This window comes from Eucalyptus grandis, chromosome 5 (assembly GCF_016545825.1).
Source record: "Eucalyptus grandis isolate ANBG69807.140 chromosome 5, ASM1654582v1, whole genome shotgun sequence".
NCBI lineage: Eukaryota > Viridiplantae > Streptophyta > Magnoliopsida > Myrtales > Myrtaceae > Eucalyptus > Eucalyptus grandis.
In genome coordinates this window covers 25,789,340-25,811,354 of record NC_052616.1, presented here as the reverse complement: position 1 = coordinate 25,811,354, position 22,015 = coordinate 25,789,340, and the positions used below count along the sequence as shown (strand labels likewise).

General features: G+C 39.8%; 1 protein-coding gene and 1 pseudogene across 1 annotated transcript; one reads left to right on the top strand and one right to left on the bottom strand.

Annotated features, from left to right (window-relative positions):
• Positions 1-4,903: 4,903 nt before the first annotated feature.
• Positions 4,904-12,912, bottom strand: LOC104445877 (annotated as a pseudogene).
• A 7,790-nt stretch (positions 12,913-20,702) lies between these two features.
• On the top strand, positions 20,703-21,479 carry LOC120293780 (putative B3 domain-containing protein At1g78640). Its single transcript, XM_039313526.1, has one exon. The coding sequence runs from the start codon at positions 20,703-20,705 to the stop codon at positions 21,477-21,479; it is 777 nt and encodes a 258-aa protein (XP_039169460.1).
• The last annotated feature ends 536 nt before the right edge of the window (positions 21,480-22,015 follow it).

Sequence of the window (22,015 nt, the reverse complement as noted above, 5' to 3'; positions counted from 1 at the left end):
ATTTAAACTCGATTTATTTCGCAAAAATTATGACGATTTTTCAAAAAAGAAAAAATCTGAAAATCATTTTTATAAAGCTAGCTACCAGAAAAATGATAATATTTCCGATGTTTGATTAAAACTTAAAAATAAATTAGAAAATATTTTCTACCGTTCGATATGGAAAATTTGATTTGATTTTCTTCCATACACTCCTTTTAATAATTGTTTTTTTATATTATTTTAGAAAATCTGTTTTTTATTTTTATTTTCTTTCTATTTTTTTTCCTTATCATGTTGGATAAGGGCGTCACAACTCTCACCCTAGTCCAACGGGGTCACTAGTCCCGTGGAAAAAAAGGGGAAAAAAAGAGAAAAGAAAATAAACAGTCAAAAATTCAATAAAAATTAACAAAACTTATTATCCACGTCAACGTCAGTCATTGACTATACTATATAGGATGATTGGTGTCTACACCAACGATTTTCAACCAACGTGAAATTTAATGAAGTTACTGGATAATTTTTTTTTTCCTCACAAAATTGGCATGCAGAAACATGCTTTACCACGTATGATGCGGCCAAACAAGGAAAATAAAAAACAAAATAGATCGATACTGGATCGAATTCAACGTCGAAAAAGTCAATGCTCAAACCTTCCATAAAGTCAATATCCTAGATTTTGTGCGTGCGTGCGTGCTGCTGAACGGGTGGCAATTATTAAAGCCAGCCAACGTACTGGGGAAAAGCACCGTGGGTATAGCTTTCAGGGAGATTCTTTGCTTTATTTACGTGGATTCACAGTCAATATACTTTGTGGTTCCCAGTAGAGATAGACAAAGCTTTCTAGACATTCCCTGCATGGTACTACCAGGAAAAAAGTTGACCGTTAGCCCAACACGTGGAGATAAAACTTCTTCTTGGCTACGGTTGTTATTCTCATTGTCATGGTTAAGGTTGGCAACATCGGAAACACGGCACGAACAAACCATGAATAGCGCTGGCAGCGAGTGATCGATGATGATCGGAGGAGATTTGACATTGGAAGAAATCAAATGTATTAATGGGTTTCTTCGCTTTCTTTTGATCTATGTTGTTTGTTTGTTTGTTTTTTTTTTTTTTTTTTGGAGAGAGAGGCACGAAATTCAAGACGATGAGAATCCGTCATTGCATACTTGAAAAGATCCACCATTTAATGATGAAATAATCCGTGTTTAGGATTTCACCGAAATTATTTTGACAATGAAATATCTTTTATCAAAAGTAATTAAAGGAAAGTAAAGTTCTGTACTAACTCCGAGTGAGGAATATCTCAAGCAAAAAGAGATGGATTTGTTCTATTCAAATTCTAAACCAAGCGGCTTGAAAACATAATAGATGCAGTACTAAGGTAAAGATATGCGCCGCCACAGACGACGCGAATCAGGAAGTTGCTGTTAAGGAAACTTAAAGTACAGTACAAAAAAAGATAACTCAAGCCGCTGCATTGCACGTCCCACGAGCAACCTTGTGAAGGACCTTAAAGGACATTAAAGTAGAACTTGCGCGAGCCCTTGTCCCAGGACATCCAGACCTCGTCCCCGACCTTCAACCCTTGCTTTTCGACGAACAGCTTGGTCCAGCCCCCGTTCAGCAAGTAGCTCCCCGATCCCCAGCGGGGAACACGAACTGGTACTCGTTGCCTGTCTTTAAGTCCACCACGCCAACCCCCATCCCCTCCGTGCTCTCGACCTGCCTCCTCATCTCCTCGTCCATATCGTGAAGCATGGCCTTGAGGCAGTCCAGCGCAAGCAGCAGCCGCGCCAAGTGGTTAACGTCACTTTTCGTTAGCTTCTTTGTGATCTCCCTCGGATACAAGCGGAGCGTCAACTCCGAGGAGACGTCAGATGATCTATTCCTCTCTGCACAGACAAAGCGGGTTACGTCAAAGGTCGACGGCTCTGGGAGTTCTCGTTTCAGGTAGGTCATAAGACAGCTGGAAAAAAGTCTCCTTTTGTCTCTTTCCTTCTCTCCTTTCTTCTTCTTCTCTTTTCTTTATTAATGTAAACTACACGGAAGTCGCCATAGGATAACTTTCGTATATTTCAAATGAATGAAATGTATCTACTTACCCTCTTGGTGTGTCACAATGTCAGCGTTCTGGATTGGAGAGGAGGGGAAGTTGCGGGGGCTGCCGAGGAAGTCGGTCAGAGGAGGGGGTGCTGGGCTTGATGCCGTCACTGCCGCAGTGTGTGTGGGAACATAGTGTGGGTTGGGAGGGGGTGTCACAATGTCGGCATTCTGGATTGGAGAGGAGGAGAAGTTGCCGGGGCTGCTGAGGAAGTCGATCAGAGGAGGGGGTGCTGGGCTTGATGCTGTCATCGCCGCAGTGTGTGTGGGAACAGAGTGTGCGTTGGGAGGGTGGTGGTGGTGGTGGTCTGAGGGAGCGAATCGAGAGCAATCGGTGATGGTATTTATAGGGAAGACGGGGCAAAAGCGAGAGGCGAACGAGAGTAAGGGAAATCAGACAACAACGAGAACGAAGGAGCATGAAAGGCGGACAAAAGCGACACGTCAACGAGAGTAAGGGAGATAAGACAAAAAAGGAAAAATAACGAGAATAACGATCACAAAAGCGAAAGCTGACGAAATCTTTTGGAAAGGGGAGCACAAACCAGAAAGCAGGCGACCGGTGAACGAGGTTATTATTATTTTTTTGGAGCCTAGTCGGAGATTTGACTGATGATTCGATTGTACGGTAGGCGGCTTCAGCGGAACGTGCGCCATTACCGGCGTGTGTATATATATAAAATCCTTTTTTCTATTAATTTATTCTCTAAAATTTCTAATATTCTTATTTGAGAAATAATAATTGTTACCACAGCTATCATCCCCTCTCTCATCCATAACAAGGGATCACTTTACCTAATTGTTATTTCCAAAAAAATTGAGCTATTTCAATTTTGATTCGAATGGATTTTCTGCTCTATTTTGATTTACAAAAGTTTCAAATCTAAAACTTGTAATATGCACATATAAAGCGAATGCATCATATTTTAAATGATTTTTTTATTTTTCAAATGGATTTTTAAAATTATTTTTTATTCAAAATCTTTAAAAATTAGATTAAAAACAACTATCATCCCCTCTCTCATCCATAACAAGGGATCACTTTTACCTAATTTAAATTCAAAAAAATTTAATGAATTTTAGAGTCTATTTCGCCGGCCCTCGCCGGGGCCGGCGAGGCGGCCACCCCCGCCCAAGGCCGACGAAAAAAGTTGATAAAAGCTAATTTTTTGTAAATGAAAAACTCTCGTGGAAAATAAAAAATTTTTTGTTTCCATTTTTGATTGACAAGTTTTAGGACTTATTTTTTTTAATCTAATTTCAAGTTTTATGTTGAACATATCCCTTTTTTTAATCTCAAGAAGCCAATGACCCCTCGAGGCCATTGTCAAGGTTGCTTGGGGTGCCAACAAGACACGGAAATTGATAAAAGAGTAGATTTATCACAAAGTCTTAGATTGAATACGTGTGTGCTGCTTTTCTTCATGTTAGATTTTATACATGCGTGCTGTTGTCACCGACCTAGAAAGACGAGCTTTCTGGAATGTCAGTGGAGGTTATTAGTAGGGAACAAGTCAGGGTTAGCCGAAATTGCGGAGATAAAACTTCTTTTTGGCTCCGATTATTATTCTCACTGTGATCATTAATGTTGGCAACTTCGAAAACGCTGGACGAAGAGACTATCGGTGGTGCTGGTGGCGAGTGATCAGTAATGATTGTTGGGGTTGGAAGAAATTGAACGTATCCATGGGTTCCTTTGCATTCTTTTATTCATGATTGAAGATCGTATAGTCAAAGCTTGATCCTGTCATTGCCAGAGCGTGCACGTGGACAGTAGTGTGGGAAAAGCTGTCTTGGCAAGAGTTTGTGTTGCGTCCGCGTTTGTTGAGAAAATATTGGGTGGTCTGTGCGCGGCGCCACATTTTGAAAATATTGTGCTATCTTTCTCTCTTCTACAGCGTACGTCGGGTCGAACCAAGCATCCTTATCGGGGGTTCCTGGGCTATGGCAAATCCTTGTCGGGTGTCCCGGGCTATGGCAGCGAAAACTCAAGAATATATGGCGACAATATTAAAACACTTTTGATGAATCTCGGGTTTAATAAAAAAAAGTCTGCTTTCAAAACGGTTGAAAGAAGAAAGATTTGATCACCAGCAGCGTACTTACCTAGGTCAAACGAAGGTTCAATCGCCTGCGTGCGTCGCAATTCTATTGGGATTTTGATTGATGGCTTTGCGAAGAACGTACCCATCTCCACGGCTGAGCAAGCAGAAACCCTAGCAATGGTGGAGACGATGAAATTTCTCTCTTCTCGTACGGCACAACTCACTCTGGAGTCAGATTATCTCAACTTAGTGGACAGCTTGAAGTCTACAGAACACGTGCTTTGGGAAGAATGTGCGCTGATCAGTGAGGGCTGTTGCTTCTTTTCTTAAAAACGCTCTTTTGTTGGTTCCTATCTCGGTTCGGCTTTTTACACCCTACACCTGCCCCCGATTGCTTCCCAAGATCTAAATTTCGCCCACTAGGGCGCTTGAAAAAATTTGAGGTCATTGCTGTAGACTCTCGACCATCCAAAAAACATGAAACAGAGAGTTGCAAATTTTGCTGAGAACCGCAATGGCCAACACACCACGATCCTACCAAAAGGATCTGAAGTCAGAATATCATTAATAGCATCGAAACCGGTTCGCAATCCTCCCGGGAATAGAACAATATAGGAGTCAAACCATAGTCATTACATATATATATATATATCACACGCCCTTGATAACACTGTGCATAAGAGGGGCCTAAATCAACTTCGCACGTACAATTCCGCCCGATAATTTGGCAGAGATAATATCTGAGTGACGAAAATTCATCATGCATTATGGGGGGAGAAGGCGTCATGGGCTTTTACAGAAAGCACGGACAAAGGCTACTTTAAGAACAACACGATGCAGCCGCCGTCCTCTCGGCAGGTCTGTCCATGAGAACCATTCCCGACGGTGCTGGCTGAACTCTGGGTAGTCTTTTAGCTGTATCCATGAAAAATAAAACAGTAAGTTACATGGAATCGACAGAGAAAGAAAATGTGCACCACAAAAATTGACAGGAACATTTCATCATAGAAGGTATTGTAGATAATTCCCTGTAATCACCATCCTCGGTTGAGAGCGGAGACAAATTACAAGCAATATCCAAATTTCTAAACCTAATAACAGAGTTCACAGCATGCAGTATCTACAGCAAAGACGAGTAGGTGTACATGAAAACCAGTCAAGCAATGGCGTGCATGATATGAACTAAGCATTCGCAAGACGAATACATTGACAAGACAGTAATGCCTATTTCTTAGAAAATGTCATTGACGTTTGCAGCTGTTTTTGCAGATGTTTCCATAAAGAAGAGGCCGTGTTCTTGGGCATATGTTTGGGCTTCCTGCAGTAAAATGGGACCAGACATAAGCAATTTATAGAGGACAACAATTGAAAATGAGTCTCATTAACATCACGGTCCTTATCCAACGATCTGGACCAAACCTACAGTTTCTCCTTTGACTAATATCAATTATAAAGATGATCAATTAAAACCTTTATGCTGACTAGAAACTGAGCCATAAAATCATTGTCAACAATGCCATTGCATAATCAATCAACTTCTTCTCGTGCCTTGCCTATTGACAGTGAGCTTGACAAAGTTAGGCTTGGTTAATTAATACATAGCTTGACTTCCAATTGAGCTCCAAAAAAGTCGGTCATCTCCGTACATGACAATGACCACTTTGAATTGGAGTCAACTCACATCATAAAAAAATCGGGTCAATTCCATAAAAAGCACGAACTTTAGGTGTTATCCCAAAATCTGGCCCAAACTTTATTTTGTCTAAAAAAAGACGAACTTTAGGGGTTATCCCAAATCTGGCCCAAACTTTATTTTGTCTAAAAAAAAAGCACGAACTTTAGGTGTTGTCCCAAATCTAGCCCAAACTTTATTTGAGACAAAATAAATTAATTCTATTACAAATAGGCTTCACATCTCTATTTAACTATAAGATGCACACGCTTTTAATATCTCGCTTTAAGGCAATGTAATCTTCGCTTTCAACTTGACTTACGGGCGTTGCAAACAGTTACCAATTGTTAATTGATCTAATGGCCCTAGCTATGTGCCTCGTCCCCTAGAACTGAAGCTGTTAAATTATTTTTCCCATGAGAATTATCTGTAAAGTTCACCTCATTGGAATGCAAACTTAAATTTAACACTTCCTCCAAACACTCGAATGCAGCATCGTTTTGCTGTGTTGGATATTATTGCTGACGTGGAAATGCCATGTCGGATAACTGTGGAATGAGAGTTAACGGATGGCCAGATTTGGGACACAAATGAAAATTTGTGCATTTTTTTAGACAAAATAAATTTCGGGCCAGATTTGAGACAATACTTAAAGTTCGTGCTTTTTTTTGAGACAAAATAAAGTTCGGGCCAGATTTGGGATAACACCTAAAGTTCGTGCTTTTTTATGGAATTAACCCTAAAAAAATCAATGGAGACACTCTTTTCTTCGCTCCGTGCCCACTTTATCTAACCAACTCAAATAGTATCATTTTGATGCCTGCACTTTGCAATAGTTATAAGTTTCGACCTTCAGGAATTAGTAATCATCAAGTTCCACCTTTCATTAGCACCGCAGAATATAAGGATTGCCCAAGGTTACAAATAAGGATCTAAAAGCAGCATGAACAATCTCCCAACCGATTATCTATAAAAAGGATAAAACTTCAAAACACTAACTTTCCTGATTTCACACATCTTTAGCCAACGAGATGATTTCTGTAGAGGACTGAAGGGTTGGATAGGCAACAGATTGTGCAAAGATAAACAGAAGTATCCACAAAAGATTTCTCATACAAGATTTTGTCTACGGAGAAGGGAGAGGAAGAGGAGCGTGCACAGAAGTACATAGTAAATAAAAAGGAGTATCGGTTCTTCTCAATTAATATCTTCTCCAAACATCGCATGAGATTGGAAGATGTAGATATCCGACATCTAGCGTATACTGAGGTAGGCACCCCCCTTATTGCCACCTCAATGAAATTGCACTTACCTCTTGATAAAAGAAAATATAATTTCAGACAAAACAGAAGCAATCACCTCAAAAGCAAAACAGCACGAAAACTGTAGTTACCTCAGCTGTAACCTTCCGGGCATCCAACAAGTCTGCTTTATTTCCAGCGAGAGCCATGACCATGTTAGGGTTACCTTTGACAGGAATGGAGACGGGGTTACCTTTGACAGGAATGGAGACGGCTAGTTAGCTCAACTACTAACCATGGAATTATTATAAGATGATATAAGGTTCTTGCTGAAGAAACATAAGGAGATCAAATCCAAACACCTCCATGATAAATTACACACTATAATTGTGTATAGTGGCACCCCAAGGTTATACTAAACATAAAAAATGTCTCTTCTAACACAAGAAAAGAAGAACAAAAGGTCACAAGCATATTGGAGATCAAGAAGTTAAAAAAGTCTACCTACTTAGTGTTACGAAATCGCACGTCGATTCCAGAAAAATAGTGCTCGTAAACAATTCACCAAACATAATATAGTAATAAAATAGCAGAATCAGATGAACACGCCAGAAAATTTGTTATTGAAGTTCACCCAAACTTGGGCTACGTCTCCGCGCAGAGGCACTCTACGAATCCACTAGACTTCGGAAAAAGTTGGAATACAACGACGATCTTCTCTTAAAATCAGGATACAAAGAGATTGAGAACTCTCATCAAAAAAAACTCACTTTTTTCTTCTTTCTTTTCTTGCCTCTCTATTTCCTTTTTAGCGTCTTGACGACTAGGGTTTTGCCATCGCTAATATATATAGGTACCACTTTTAACCTAAAAGGAAATATAATAGAAAAGACAAAAAAAGCCCCTAAAAACAAATATTTGGCTTTATCTATAACAATCTCTCACTTGAAGACAAATATACCCAAGCACCAAGCAACTTTGCATCCATCTTCTTCAAAAAATAGTAGTTGAAAAACTTGTGCCTCTGCGAGCATCTTGCTCATCAATCAACATGGAGTAATACCAATGGTAGTAGTACAGAAAATATGCTTCTCTCTGTCTACTACCTTGGTCATCATGTCACCTGGATTTTTCGAGCCATCAATCTTTTGTAGCTTTAATTCATTATCTTTCAATGCTGACTCGATAAAGTGATAATGCTTCTTGATATGTCTAGTTCTTGAGTGATAAGCTGCATTCTTTGCTAAGTGCACTGCACTTTGACTATCACTCCACAGTGTACTGACTGGCTGTTTTCGATGTAACTCCTCCATATAATCTTGTAACCACATGATTTCCTTGGAGGCTTCTGTAATCGCTACATATTTTGCCTCTGTCGTCGATAAAGCCACTATCTTTTGTAGTTGAGATACCCAACTCACTGCTGTACCTGCAATTGTAAAGACATATCCAGTGGTACTCTTACCACTATCTTGATCACCCAAATGATCTGCATCTACATAACCCTGCAACTCTAGAGATGTACCACCATAACAAAGTGAGTAATTGGAAGTACCTGCTAGATATCTCAATATCCATTTAACTGCATTCCAATGCTCTCTGCATGGGTTCTGTATATATCGACATACAACTCCCACTGCTTGTGCAATGTCTGGTCTCGTGCTCACCATGGCATACATCGAACTCCCCACTGCTGATGCATATGGAACTACCGCCATCTCATCTTTCAAAAGTTGAGTGTTTGGACACATATCCTTGGAAAGTTTGAAGTGATTCGCTAGAGGATTTGCAACCGGTTTTGCCTTGTCCATGTTAAATCTCTTTAACACCTTGTTCACATAGTCTTCCCGCGACAACCATAATTTCTTATTTTCCTATCTCTGATGATTTTCATGCCTAAAATATTCTTGGCCTCTCCCAAGTCTTTCATAACAAACTGTGATGATAACATCTTCTTCACTTCTACGATTCTCTTCATATTGGAACTAGTCACCAGCATGTCATCCACATATAAAGATAGATACACAATGTCACCATCATCATATTTGCGAAAATAAACACGGTGATCGACTCACAAAGTGTGCAAATCCTTTTCTTGCATGAAACCATCAAATTTTAAGTACCATTGCCGCGGAGCTTGTTTCAAGCCATACAAGTTTTTTTTTTCAAGCGACATACTATGTGCTCCTTACCTTTGACTTCAAAACCCTTAGGTTGTGCCATGTATAATTCTTCATCTAAGTCACCATGTAAAAACGTTGTTTTTACGTCTAACTGCTCAAGATGAAGATCCTCCACTGCAACTATACTTAGCAGAACTCTAATTGATGTCATTTTCACTACTGGTGAAAATATCTCGGAGTAGTCGATCCCTTCTTTTGAGAAAAGCCCTTGATTACAAGTCTCGCATTGTATCTAATACTACCATCTGCTTCATTCTTAACCCTGTACACCAATTTGTTTAATAAAGCTTTTTTACCTGTGGGCAACTTGGTCAACTCCCAAGTTTTGTTCTGAAATAACGAGCTCATCTCGTCTTTCATAGCACACTCCCACTGCAAGTGAGACGTGTTTGCCTTTGCCTCATCGTAAGTCACCGGTTCCCCGAATCGTATATAAGACATGGCTCGAACGGTATTAGCGATGGATCAAAAATTACCTTTGGCTTTCTCACACGTGTAGACCTTCTCAAGACAGGTACTTCAGGGTCATTCGTTTGCTCCGAATCACTGCGTTCTTCTTAAACTACCTCTTCACTGATAATAGGCTCATCTTGAACCTCTCTTTCAGGTGAACTTTGATCTACTGGAAACATCTTCACGGGCATTGTGTCTAATTCAACATATTTTGGTTGTACTACCTTCTCATGCTCTGTCTCTGTCTGACGATTCTTGTACATCTTTTCTTCATGGAATACCACATTGCGACTTCGGATGACTTTGTTATTCTCATAATCCCAAAGTCTATAGCCATACTCGTCGCCACCGTATCCGATAAAGACGCACTTCTGGGACTTAGCATCAAGATTTTTTCTATCCTCCCTGTCAATTAAAGCATATGCAATACAACCAAACACTTTTAGATGTGAATAATTAATCTTCTTACCTGACCACCGCTCTTGTGGTATTTCTCCATCCAACGCACTAGATGGACTTCTGTTGATAAGATAAACAGTTGCATCAACTGTAGCAGCCCATAAGTGTAGCGGGAGACCCACGTGTAGTCTCATGCATCTCGCACGTTCTAGAATAGTTCTGTTCATTCTTTCAGCTACACCATTCTCTTGAGGAGTTTTAGGAACAGTTTTTAGCCCTTGTATGCCTTCTCGGCTCAAATAATTTGCAAATTCTTTATTTGTGTATTCACCACCATTATCATATTTCAAAGCTTTAATCTGATAACCTGTTTCTTTTTCTACCATGGTCTTCCACATCCTGAACATCCCGAATACTTCTGATTTTTCTTTAAGAGCATAGACCCAAGTCTTTCTTGTTGCATCATCAATGAATGTGACAAAATATCTCTTACCACCATAAGATAGTTCCGAGGGTCCCCATACATCGGTATGAACCAACTCTAGCTTCGGCCTTTATTTTGTCGCCCATTCAATTGAAAACTAACAGCCTTCTGTTTTCCATAAATGCAACTCTCACAAAAATCTAACTCAACTTTTGCAAACCTGGGAGTAATTTTCTCGAGTGTAACTGCTTTACACATTTTCACCAAGATGTCCCAAACGATAATGCCAAAGAGTAGATAAATTACCCGTAGCCATTGTAGTTGCAACCATATCACCGATATTGTCTCCTTGGAGAAGGTAAAGTATACCTATACGCTTTCTCTTTGCTACTACTCTTACCCCTAAGGTTATCTTCCACTCTCCGCAGCCAAAGGTTATTACCAAACCTTCTTGGTCAAGTTTACTGGTTGAAATCAGATTTTTCTCTAATTCCGGAATATGCCTAGTTTCACGCAAAACTAAACGTCCTCCACCTGAGATGTTCACAGTCACAGTTCCTTTCCCAACAATTGGACACATGTGGTTGTTTCCCACAACCACTTGTCCAAAATCTCCACTAGCATAATCATCAAATATGTCTCTTTGCGAGGTGCAATGAAAAGAAGCGTCAGAATCAATAAACCATTTATCTGTTGTCAAGCCAAACCCTGTAGACAAACACAAGTTATCTAGCAAAGATTTATCACTAACTACATTAGCACCTTGATTCTCATATTGCTGCTTCTTTTTGTAGGCTTCACACTGAAACCTCCGATGTCCGGTTTTGTAACAAAATCAACACTCATCTTTTGCAACCCGTCTCTTACCCCTTGATTGTGATCTGCTACGACCGCTGAAATTTCCTCTACTTTTACTTCTTCCACGGTTCTCCCTTTGCAAGTGCCGTTGAAGATGTAGATGCAGAAAAATTATCTCCACACGAGACTTTCCTTCGCATCTCTTCATCCATGATACTACTCACAGCATCATCAAGAGTTAAATCATCCTTCATGGTGCTCGAAATTCCCCTGCACTGCGGTATTGTAGCTTTACGGAAGAGAACATAAAAATAATAAAGCTTGAAGCTTCATATCCAAATTTATGCCTGCAGATTCCAATTGACCCGTGACCTGCGTGAAACTATTAATATGCTCTGCCACAGAACCTCTATCAGATAACTTCATATTAACCAGTTTCTTCAGCAAAAATACCTGATTTGATGTGGATGGCTTCTCAAAAATATTCGTTAGAATATCCATGGCTTCTTTTGCAGTTTTTGCTTTCGCGATGTGATACCCTGTCTTTTTCGTCAACCCTAGACAAATCGCACCTAACGCCTTTTGATCAAGAATTTTCCATCCGGCCTGCATCGGATCCACTTCCGCCATCTCGGGTTTCCAACCCTCAAGTGGTGCATAGAGATCTTTCGATAAAGATAATCCTCTATTTGTAGTTTCCACCATCTGAAATCCTCTCCATTGAACTTATTGATTCTGATTTTATCTTCTGCCATCCTGTTTGATTTCAATCGAACGTCACCGAAAACCCTCGATGTTTTCGATTAGCCAACCCAGGCTATGATACCAGTTGTTACGAAATCGCACGTCGATTCCAGAAAAATAGTGCTCGCAAACAATTCACCAGACAAAATATAGTAATAAAATAGCAGAATCAAATGAACACGCCAGAAAATTTGTTAAAGTTCACCCAAACTTTGGGCTACATCTCCGCAGAGGCACTCTTCGAATCCACTAGACTTCGGAAATAGTTGGAATACTGTGACACGATCTTCTCTTAAGATCAGGGCACAAAGAGATTGAGAACTCTCATCAAGAAAAAAACTCACTTTTTTCTTCTCTCTTTTTCTTGCCTCTCTATTTCCTTTTTCAGCGTCTTGACGGCTAGGGTTTTGCCATCGCTAATATATAGGTACCACTTTTAACCTAAAAGGAAATCTAATAGAAAAGACAAAAAAGCCCCTAAAAACAAATATTTTGCTTTATCTATAACACTTAGAAGCCACGAAACATAAATAAATGTAAACGCCAACGGCAAAGCCAAACACATAACTATAACATAGAGAAGTTAAGCAAAAAGATTTAATCACTACCCTATGCCTGAAGTTCTTGAACCCACTTTTTGGCTCGCTCAAATGATGCCTACAAGAAAGAAAACAGTCTTGTCACTTTGCTAGGAAAACATCTAAGCCAAAAGAAAGCACTAAGCTGCAGAGCACCGAAGCAGATGTAGAACTGTAAAGTCTTCTAATATGTACATAGATCTTTACCAAGGCAGATAAATACAACCATAGTTGAACAAATCATATGTCTTGTCATACAAGCAGTCAGATCAATGCCTCACCTTCATATAGAGAAAAACTCTCTCTAATTGGGGGAGGGGGGCAAAAGTGTGAGAGTATCGACACATTGAAATAAGAAAGGCATCCAAGCTAGGTGTCGAGTTATCAAACTATCTCTGGAAGCTTCTACTGGGGAGCTTGCTTCTTGCTAGTTAGACACGTGCTTCGCACTATGTCTAGAACCGACACGTCTAAGAAGATATATTGGTGGGACCAGAGAGGATGGCCCCTACAAAAGAAATCTGAAAGCGGTTGAATTCCAAGCCCGAAGACACGTCTAAGAAGATGAATATTGACACTCTATATATTCATTTTTATCTAGAAAAATCTAAATAAACCTAAGTTAAGTATAAAGACACGTATCTCCAGAGTTCAGAATTATTGAATCTTGAACCACGATGTGGATAATTAACATTAAATGATTGTCCTAATCGAAGCACTCAACGCATTAGTTTTTCCTAATACCATTTTGAGTTAGGAAGCTAAAAAGATTGAGATTAACTCAAGAATTTGTTTGCTTCATGGAAAATCCACATTTTGGAAAATATTTTCCTAAAAATGATAACTAGCGTTGTTTAAGAAAAAAATGTATAAAAATATATTATCTTCATCTTTTACGAGAAATTTAGACATAGATTGTTGTTGATAATGAAATTTTTTTTGTTTCTTAATTATTCCAAGCAATATAATCAATTATGTTTAGGAAAATATTTTCCAAATCATACATTTTCCAATCAAGCAAGCGAACCTCTAAGTGTGACATCCTGATTTTCGAGTCTGAGTTCGATGAGATGAAATGGGCTTTTTATCGACGTGCTTATGGCCTTATTCTCTGAGAGGGCCCCTCACGAGATAACTAGCTTATCAGGTGAAACCATTAAGGGATTTTAATACAATAGACTTGAGAATTCGATTAGGAATTAACTGCTCGACCGTGTTGATCTGCAAGGGTCATTACGACACTGTCAGAAATTGATCAGAGACCGGAGATAGGTCGATTCGATTAAGATATGTAATCAGAGTGTTGGTGATTCCACCTCATTTGCAAAATACTCGTTGATTGGCACTAGACCGATTTTTCTATCGTTTTGGTATCCGGTGCCCGTAATTGATATCTCGAGATTTTCACGACAATCGAGAGTCGCAAATGTGTCGAAAATGTACAATATGACTCGAGATAAATTGATCACGGATCAATTGCACCAAAAATTCATAAAAGTTACCCGGTAGACTAAGTCACGCTAAAAGCGCGCTTGATTGAAAGTAACCGCGAATTTGAACTCGATTTCGGAAATCAAAAGTTACGTAAGTATTCAACCTATTTTAGGAACGTCAACTCATCCTCCAAAGAATTTTCAGAGATTCAGAGATTTTTCGGAAAATCGGTTCGGATGTTGCGGAAAATTAGCAGAAATTCATATGGGCCGAATTAAGGGAAATTTAGACTTCCAATCCAAGCCTTTGAGTGTCAGAGATTTACGGAAAATTGTTCAGGATTTTTCTTCAGCGAAATCGGACCTCGATTTGGATAATCGGAGAGGAAATTGAAGTGTTTATGGTGAAATTCGTATGCCATTTTGGAGGCTGCAATTTTGGCCTTAATTTGAATTATTGGTGGATTAAAAGGCTAGAAAGAAATAGGGAACACCATTGGATAAGCTTGGAGACTTCTTAGATCAAGTCACGATGAATTAGATATTTGTTTGGTTGATTTTATCCTCCCCCTTCGGCAGCTTCTCGTGCACGACTCCCCTCCTCCATCTCCTTCGCGCGGACGCCACACCACAAAACCAGCTGCCTTTGTTTCCTTTCCATCTTTTATTTTCCTTTGACCCTGCGAAACCCCCCACCGAACAGCCTTCTTTTCTTTCATTTTTATTTTTCCTTCATCTCCGCCACTTGCCGAAGCCAGCCCCACCATCCCACTTCATTGTTCCTTCTCCACCTTCGTCCAACGCAAGTCCTTCATCCAGTCAACAAGCTACGTTTGGTTGACCCCCAAAACTCCACATCTCTCTGCCATCTCACGTCCGAAGCTCCATCTTCGACGAAGCAACCCCAACGCTTCGTACCCACCTGTCCAGTGAAGACCGTGATCGTCTCTCTCTCACTAGTCCGTGTCGCTCGTAGCTGCGGCATCTTCTCTCGTCCATCTAGTTCCACGGACGAAGCTGCTCACTCGCCCGTTCCCTTCAATGATCAGTCCACACGTCAGCAAGCTGCCCCGCGGGGTCTTCTCCAGCTGCCGTGAATTCCAGCAAAGTCAGCCCACGGTTGGGCCCTCCTTCAGCCCACGTGATAGCAGCTCCTTTGGGCCGTGTCTTCAGCCCAGCGAAGAAGTCAGGCCAGCCTTGTGAATGTAATCTTCAGCCCTTGAAGCCCAGCCACAGCAGGCCCAATTCGGCAGCCCAGTGCCGCAGCCAACCCACCTTCAGTTAGATTTGAAGCCCAACCCAAGTTAAAAGCAAATCTCAGATTTGGGCTGAGATTTGTTGGGCCAATTTCAGGCCCGGTCCAAGCCCGTGGGTGTCATCGCGAGCCCAAGTTTGGCCGCTGTCACGCCGTCGTCACAGTGAACCGGTTTCCGCAATTAACCAGTGAGTTTATACTCTAAAACTCTGCTTAGTATGTTAATAACGTTTAAGTGGTGTTTAGATCTATTTAATTAGGGATTATGTGGTTAGTTAGATTAAATTAGAAATTAAATTATTTAATTGAGCACATTAGGTGGTTAGCATGGTTTAGCTAAGGCCTAAATAAATTGTACTGTTTATCTAGAACGGTTCTTGGGAATTTTCCGGGTCCGTATTGGTATTTAATTTAATAATTTTGGCCAAGGTTAGTATTTTAGAAATTAAATTGAATTAATTAATTAATTTTAGAAATTAATTATTTATTAATTATTTTTCATAATTTAATTTGGGATAGCCGATGGGAATTTCATACTGATTGCAAAGGTATGGTTAATTTACGCAATTGAGTGTTAGTTGTGTAAATTGAGTGTTGATTGAAATTTTGAGTATTTAATTCCAAAATTTGTGGATTTTGATATTTATTTAGAAAATCTCAGGTGTCGGGTTTTAACACCGAAAATGGATTTTAAGTACTATATCAAATAGTGGGGTTTGAAAAGGATAGGTATCGGTCTTACAGTTCGAATTGAGTGTCTGCAACGATTATTATCGGGATATTTTTAATACAAAGAAAATAGGCCAGGATCACTATTTTAATGGAGGTATTTGAGTGCAATGCACAGTGTCCTGGGCCGAGATTGAGTGGTCGTGTGTTGGTTAAGAGAAACTATCCTAGGTTGTTAAGCCAAACGTTACCAATTCATTGGGACTCGAGTCGCAGTAGATTCTGGACCTACACCCATTCGGGCAAGCCATCTAATTGAGAGACGTTACCGTGCTCATGGTGGGAGATGAAGCCTGGCTATGCCAGAAGACACCAAACTTGTGAGTAGGTTGTATTCGGGTCGCAGTAGATTCTGGACCTACGCACCTTCGGGGAAGTCGTCTCTGAGAGAGACGTAACCGTGCTCAATGAGGTGAGACAATGCTTGGCTACGCCAGTAGACCGCCGAACTTCTAGTAGGCCGTACCCTCGAGTGGGTGAAATTATCAATTGGAACGCATGTTGAGTGAAATAGATGCATCGGATTATGGGACAAAATTGTGTGACATGATATGAGACGTGTTATAATGATTTGGCCCTATAATCTGGACCCCTGTGATTTATTAAGTTGAGTGATGCTTTTCAATTGATGGATGTATCAATTCTATACATAATGTATATAAACTGTGCTGACCTACAGGGTGGAACTTAGGCGAGGTAAGTCATCTATGCTAATTGTATGATTGCATGGTTAGGATGCTTTTGGGCGTATTTCCCTCCTAATTGGGGTTTAGAGCTTAGATTCGCTGAGATTTTATCTCACCCCGTTGTGGGACAATATTTTCAAGATCGTTGAGTGGAGGATCGGGAGCCGAGATGAAGTGATGTGAAGTGTATGTTAGCTAGGGCCCTCTCTTTTTGGCAAGTTAGTTTTTGTGGCCTTTTGGTCATAGACCTTGTGCTTGACATTATGTGAATATAAAAGTATGCTTGTTTTGTAAATTCGTATCCTGCTTTTCTATCTCGAGATGATTATTGTCACGGGATTTATTTTCGCTTCCGCATGTGCTTAAAAATCAATGGGTCGGCGACTCGTCCTGGGAAGTCGCAAAATTTTATCGACTAGAGAGGGATGGGCACGCGCTCGAGGTTTGGGGCGTGACACTAAGAGTAGTGCTAAATATATTAAGACCAATGTATTGATATGTGTCGTACTTTAAGTGGGCATTTATTTGATACCCAATTGATATTCATTACTTCATAATAGTAGTGTATCAATTTTATATCAAGATCTAGCATTTCTCTTTGATTTGCAACATTTAATGTATTCGAATCTTTTAATATTGCTAGCATTAGTCTCTTTTTAGTGAATCGTACAATTTTTGAATTTAGTAACTCCAATCCCATTTGATATTTGGACCCGGTTGAGGTTTGAATGAGAATCAAGTTTCAGGTGCCTCTTGTATATATTTTACATCTTATTTTCGTCCCTTCCAATTTTTAACATCAAAACATGGGAATTAAAATCCTCAATTCATTTATTCGAATAAGAGTTCGAGTAAGATATACAGTAATTCAAAAGGAAATATAAATTTTAGGTGATAGAACTTCCCTACAAATTCAAATCTCTGTAGATTAGCATGCAAGAAACCATACCTAAAAGGACCCAAAAAAAAAAAAAACCACTAAAAACCATAAACTATGATCAATATGACACATTTACCCCAAACTTTTTTGTGACACAAAAAATTCAAAATTTGTAAATATGTAATATATTTGCCCCAAACTTAATTTGAGGTACCCTAAACTTTTTTACATTTGTACCTATGTAATATATTTGCCCCAACTTAATTTGAGGTAATGTATTGCACATATGCAATTTACGATTTTTGGTGTCATTAAAAAAAAATTTAAGTGTCACATTGGTATAAGTTTTGGGCTTTTTTCTCACAAAAAAATTCAAGATAAATGTGTCGCAGTTAGTATAATTTAGGATTTTCGAATTGATCGTGTACCAACACACGACTATTTTCGAGATACTTTTAATACGAAGAAAATATGCCAGGATCACTATTTTAATTGAAGCATTTGAGTGCAATGCACAGTGTCTTAGGCCAAGATTGAGTGGTCGTGTGTTGGTTAAAAGAAACCATCCTAGGCTATTAAGCCAGACGTTACCCATTCATTGGGACTCGAGTCGCAGTAAATTCTGGACCTACGCCCATTCGGGGAAGCCGTCTAATTGAGAGACGTCGCCATGCTCATGGTGAAGACGAAGCCTGGCTATGCCAAAAGACACCAAACTTGTGAGTAGGTTGTATTCGGATCGTAGTAGATTCTTGACCTACGCCCCTTCGGGGAAGTCGTCTCTAAGAGAGACGTAATTGTGCTCAATGGAATGAGATGATGCCTGGCTACGCCAGTAGACCGCCAAACTTCTAGTAGGCCGTACCCTCGAGTGGGTGAAATTATCAATTGGAACGCATGTTGAGTGAAATAGATGCGCCGGATTATGTGACAAAATTGTGTAACATGATATAGGATGTGTCATAATGATTTGGCCATATAATCTGGACCCATGTGATTTATTAAGTTGAGTGATGCGTTTCAATTGCTGGATGTATCGATTCTATACATAATGTATATAAACCGTGCTGATCTGCAAGGTGGAACTGAGGCGAGGTAAGTCTTCTATGCTAATTGTATGATTGCGTGGTTAGGATGCTTTTGGGCGTATTTCCCTCCTAATTGGAGTTTAGAGCTTAGATTCGCTGAGATTTTATCTCACCCAGTTGTGAGACAATATTTTTAGGATCGTTGAGTGGAGGACCGGGAGCCGAGATGAAGTGATGTGAAGTGTATGTCAGCTAGGGCCCTCTCTTTTTGGAAAGTTAGTTTTTGTGGCCTTTTGGTCATAGACCTTGTGCTTGACATTATGTGAATATAAAAGTATGTTTATTTTGTGAATTCGTATCTTGCTTTTCTATCTCGAGATGATTATTGTCAGGGGATTTATTTTTGCTTTCATATGTGCTTAAAAATCAATGGGTCGGCGACTCATCCTGGGAAGTTGCAAAATTTTATCGACCAAAGAGGGATGGGCACGCGCTCGAGGTTCGAGGCGTGACACTAAGAGTAGTGCTAAATATATTAAGACCAATGTATTGATATGTGTCGTACTTTAAGTGAGCATTTATTTGATACCCAGTTGATGTTCGTTACTGTAGTGTATCAATTTTATATCAAGATCTAGCATTTCTCTTTGATTTGCAACATTTAATGTATTCGAATCTTTTAATATTGCTAGCATTAGTCTCTTTTAGTGAATCGTACAATTTTTGAATTTAGTAACTCCAATCCCATTTGATATTTGGACCCAGTTGAGGTTTGAATGAGAATCAAGTTTCAGGTGCCTCTTGTATATATTTTACATCTTATTTTCGTCCCTCCCAATTTTTAACATCAAAACATGGGAATTAAAATCCTCAATTCATTTATTCAAATAAGAGTTCGAGTACAAAAGGAGATATAAATTTTAGGTGATAGAACTTCCCTGCAAATTCAAATCTCTGTAGATTAGCATGCAAAAAACCATACCTAAAAGGACCAAAAAAAAAAAAAAAAAACCACTAAAAACCATAAACTATGATAAATGTGACACATTTATCTCAAATTTTTTTTGTGACACAAAAAATCCAAAATTTGTAAATATGTTATATATTTGCCCCAAACTTAATTTGAGGTACCCTAAACTTTTTTACATTTGTACCTATGTAATATATTTGCCCCAACTTAATTTGAGGTAATGTATTGCACATATGCAATTTATAATTTTTGGTGTCATAAAAAAAATTAACGTGTCACATAGGTATAAGTTTTGGGTTTTTTCCTCACAAAAAAATTCAAGATAAATGTGTCGCGGTAAGTATAATTTATGATTTTTGATAGCTTTTTCCTTACCTAAAATAAGGTATTTACTTATTATTTCGTGCCTAATAAAATAGCTATTGTTTCTTTTTGCAAGATATTTTTATTAAGACAAAACCCAAAAACCGGTGTGTGTATGCGACCAGTACGGATTGCTCAAAATGATCGAATTACAATTAGAAGGAATTAAGTTGAACTACAAAGTATTTCCAAAATCGGGTTGGATTGAAAGCGCAAGGTAACAAGTGCATGTGCGCATGTAATGTAAATTGTAAGACTGTATATTTCCTAAAATGTGATAATTTGACCGGAATAAGTAAAACAATTACAAATCCATGCGGTTCTCTATTATTGAAAAAAATAAAAAACCATTAGTGGGAAAATTTAAGTGGAGATTAATGAATTTGTCCTTCAATCCCTTACGGAAAAGGAAAATAAAAGCCGATCTTCGTTAGGAAATCAATCTGGAATCTTGGATTTATTTCCTTCTTCTTCTTTTTTCTTTAGTAATCCCCGACGTACACTAATCCGAACCGGACTCCTAATCCCATTTCCAACGGCAAACAACGGTAAACTATAAATTCTCTCCAACCTCCTAGTCCTCGTCGTCTTGGTTTCTATTCTCTCTACGTTGTCTCTCTCTCTCTCTCTCTCTCTCTCTCTCTCTCTCTCTCTCTCTCTAAATTTCTCTGCACCGTGTTGCCCTCTGTTGTTCTTGCGGAGCACTTTTTCCTGTTTCTTCGACCCGAAAACCATGAAGCTTGTCGATCCCTTCACCCTGGAATTGCCTCCGACTGGCGACGTCCCGAGAAGCGAGTTACACACGCTGCTGCCGTCGATCGGCTCTTCATCATGCGTTTCTCATCTGCACGACCACGAGAGGAATCACAAAGAAGAGGGCCGAGAAACTTCGTCTGCTGCAGTGGTGGTGCCGGCTCGCGTCTTCTTTCCTCTCACGCCGGATCCAACAAGGGGTTACTTGGACACTAAGGAACTCAGTGCTGCTCCAACCCGACCAGAGCGAAAGTCCACGGCCTCACTCACTGATGACGGAACTCCGATTGTGGATAAGAAGGCGAAGCGCTGTAGAAGCCAGAAGGGAAAGAGAGGGGCCTCAGAATGTGAAGCAGAGGAAGAGAGATGCGGGGACGTTTCCACGGAGCAGGTGCTGCGCTATGACCCTTATCACATCAAGAAGACGCTTAAGAAGAGCGATCTTGGCCAACTGTCGAGGCTCTTGATCCCGCGGGCGGGCGTGGCGACCTACGTGCTCCCGTGCATGGATGAAGAGAGAGCGAGGCGAGTCAAGAGCAACGAGGGTGCCGAGGTCGTGGTGTGGGACGAAGACACACACTCCGAGCACCAACTGGTGTTTGCTTACTGGGCATCGTCAGGGTCCTACGTCCTGAAGGGGTGTTGGATGAAGGAGTTCGTGCAGCGGAGGGGGTTGGCTGAAGGTGATGAAATCGGGATACATTGGGATCCTATTGCTAGCAAGTTCGATTTCAGCCTTCTTCACAAGGCGAATTAGCGTCTTGTGAAACCGACTACTGATCAATTAAGTGGCCACCATATCATTCAATTAGATTTGCACTTGAATTAGTATTTCTTTTGTTAATTGTTAGGTGACCAAGGGAAAAAAAATTAACCTTTAGAGAAAGTGATGGAATTTTGCTGTTATTCAATTCTTGTTGAGCGTTTCTTTTAAAGCCCAATTCTAATGTCTCCTATATTGTTGAGGCGTTTCCTTTCTATTATGGTTATTATGGTAATATACTTACTTTTCTGTTCCGTTCTTATATATTATATACACGCATGAAGGTATACTTTAGAGAGAAATATATCGTGTTGGCTTCTTTAAATGATATTTGATTAATCTGGAACATGAACGAAGCTCGAGGTTTACTACTTCATGGTAAAAGCTTGTGCTAATTGGAATTGGAAACTTGACCACGGATGTGCATTGATTGTTGGTTTTATATCTTAACACAATGACATCATCGTCTCAGTGACCAATCTTTTAAGCTTGAAAAAATATAAGAGGTGATTGCTGTAGATTCTCGACCA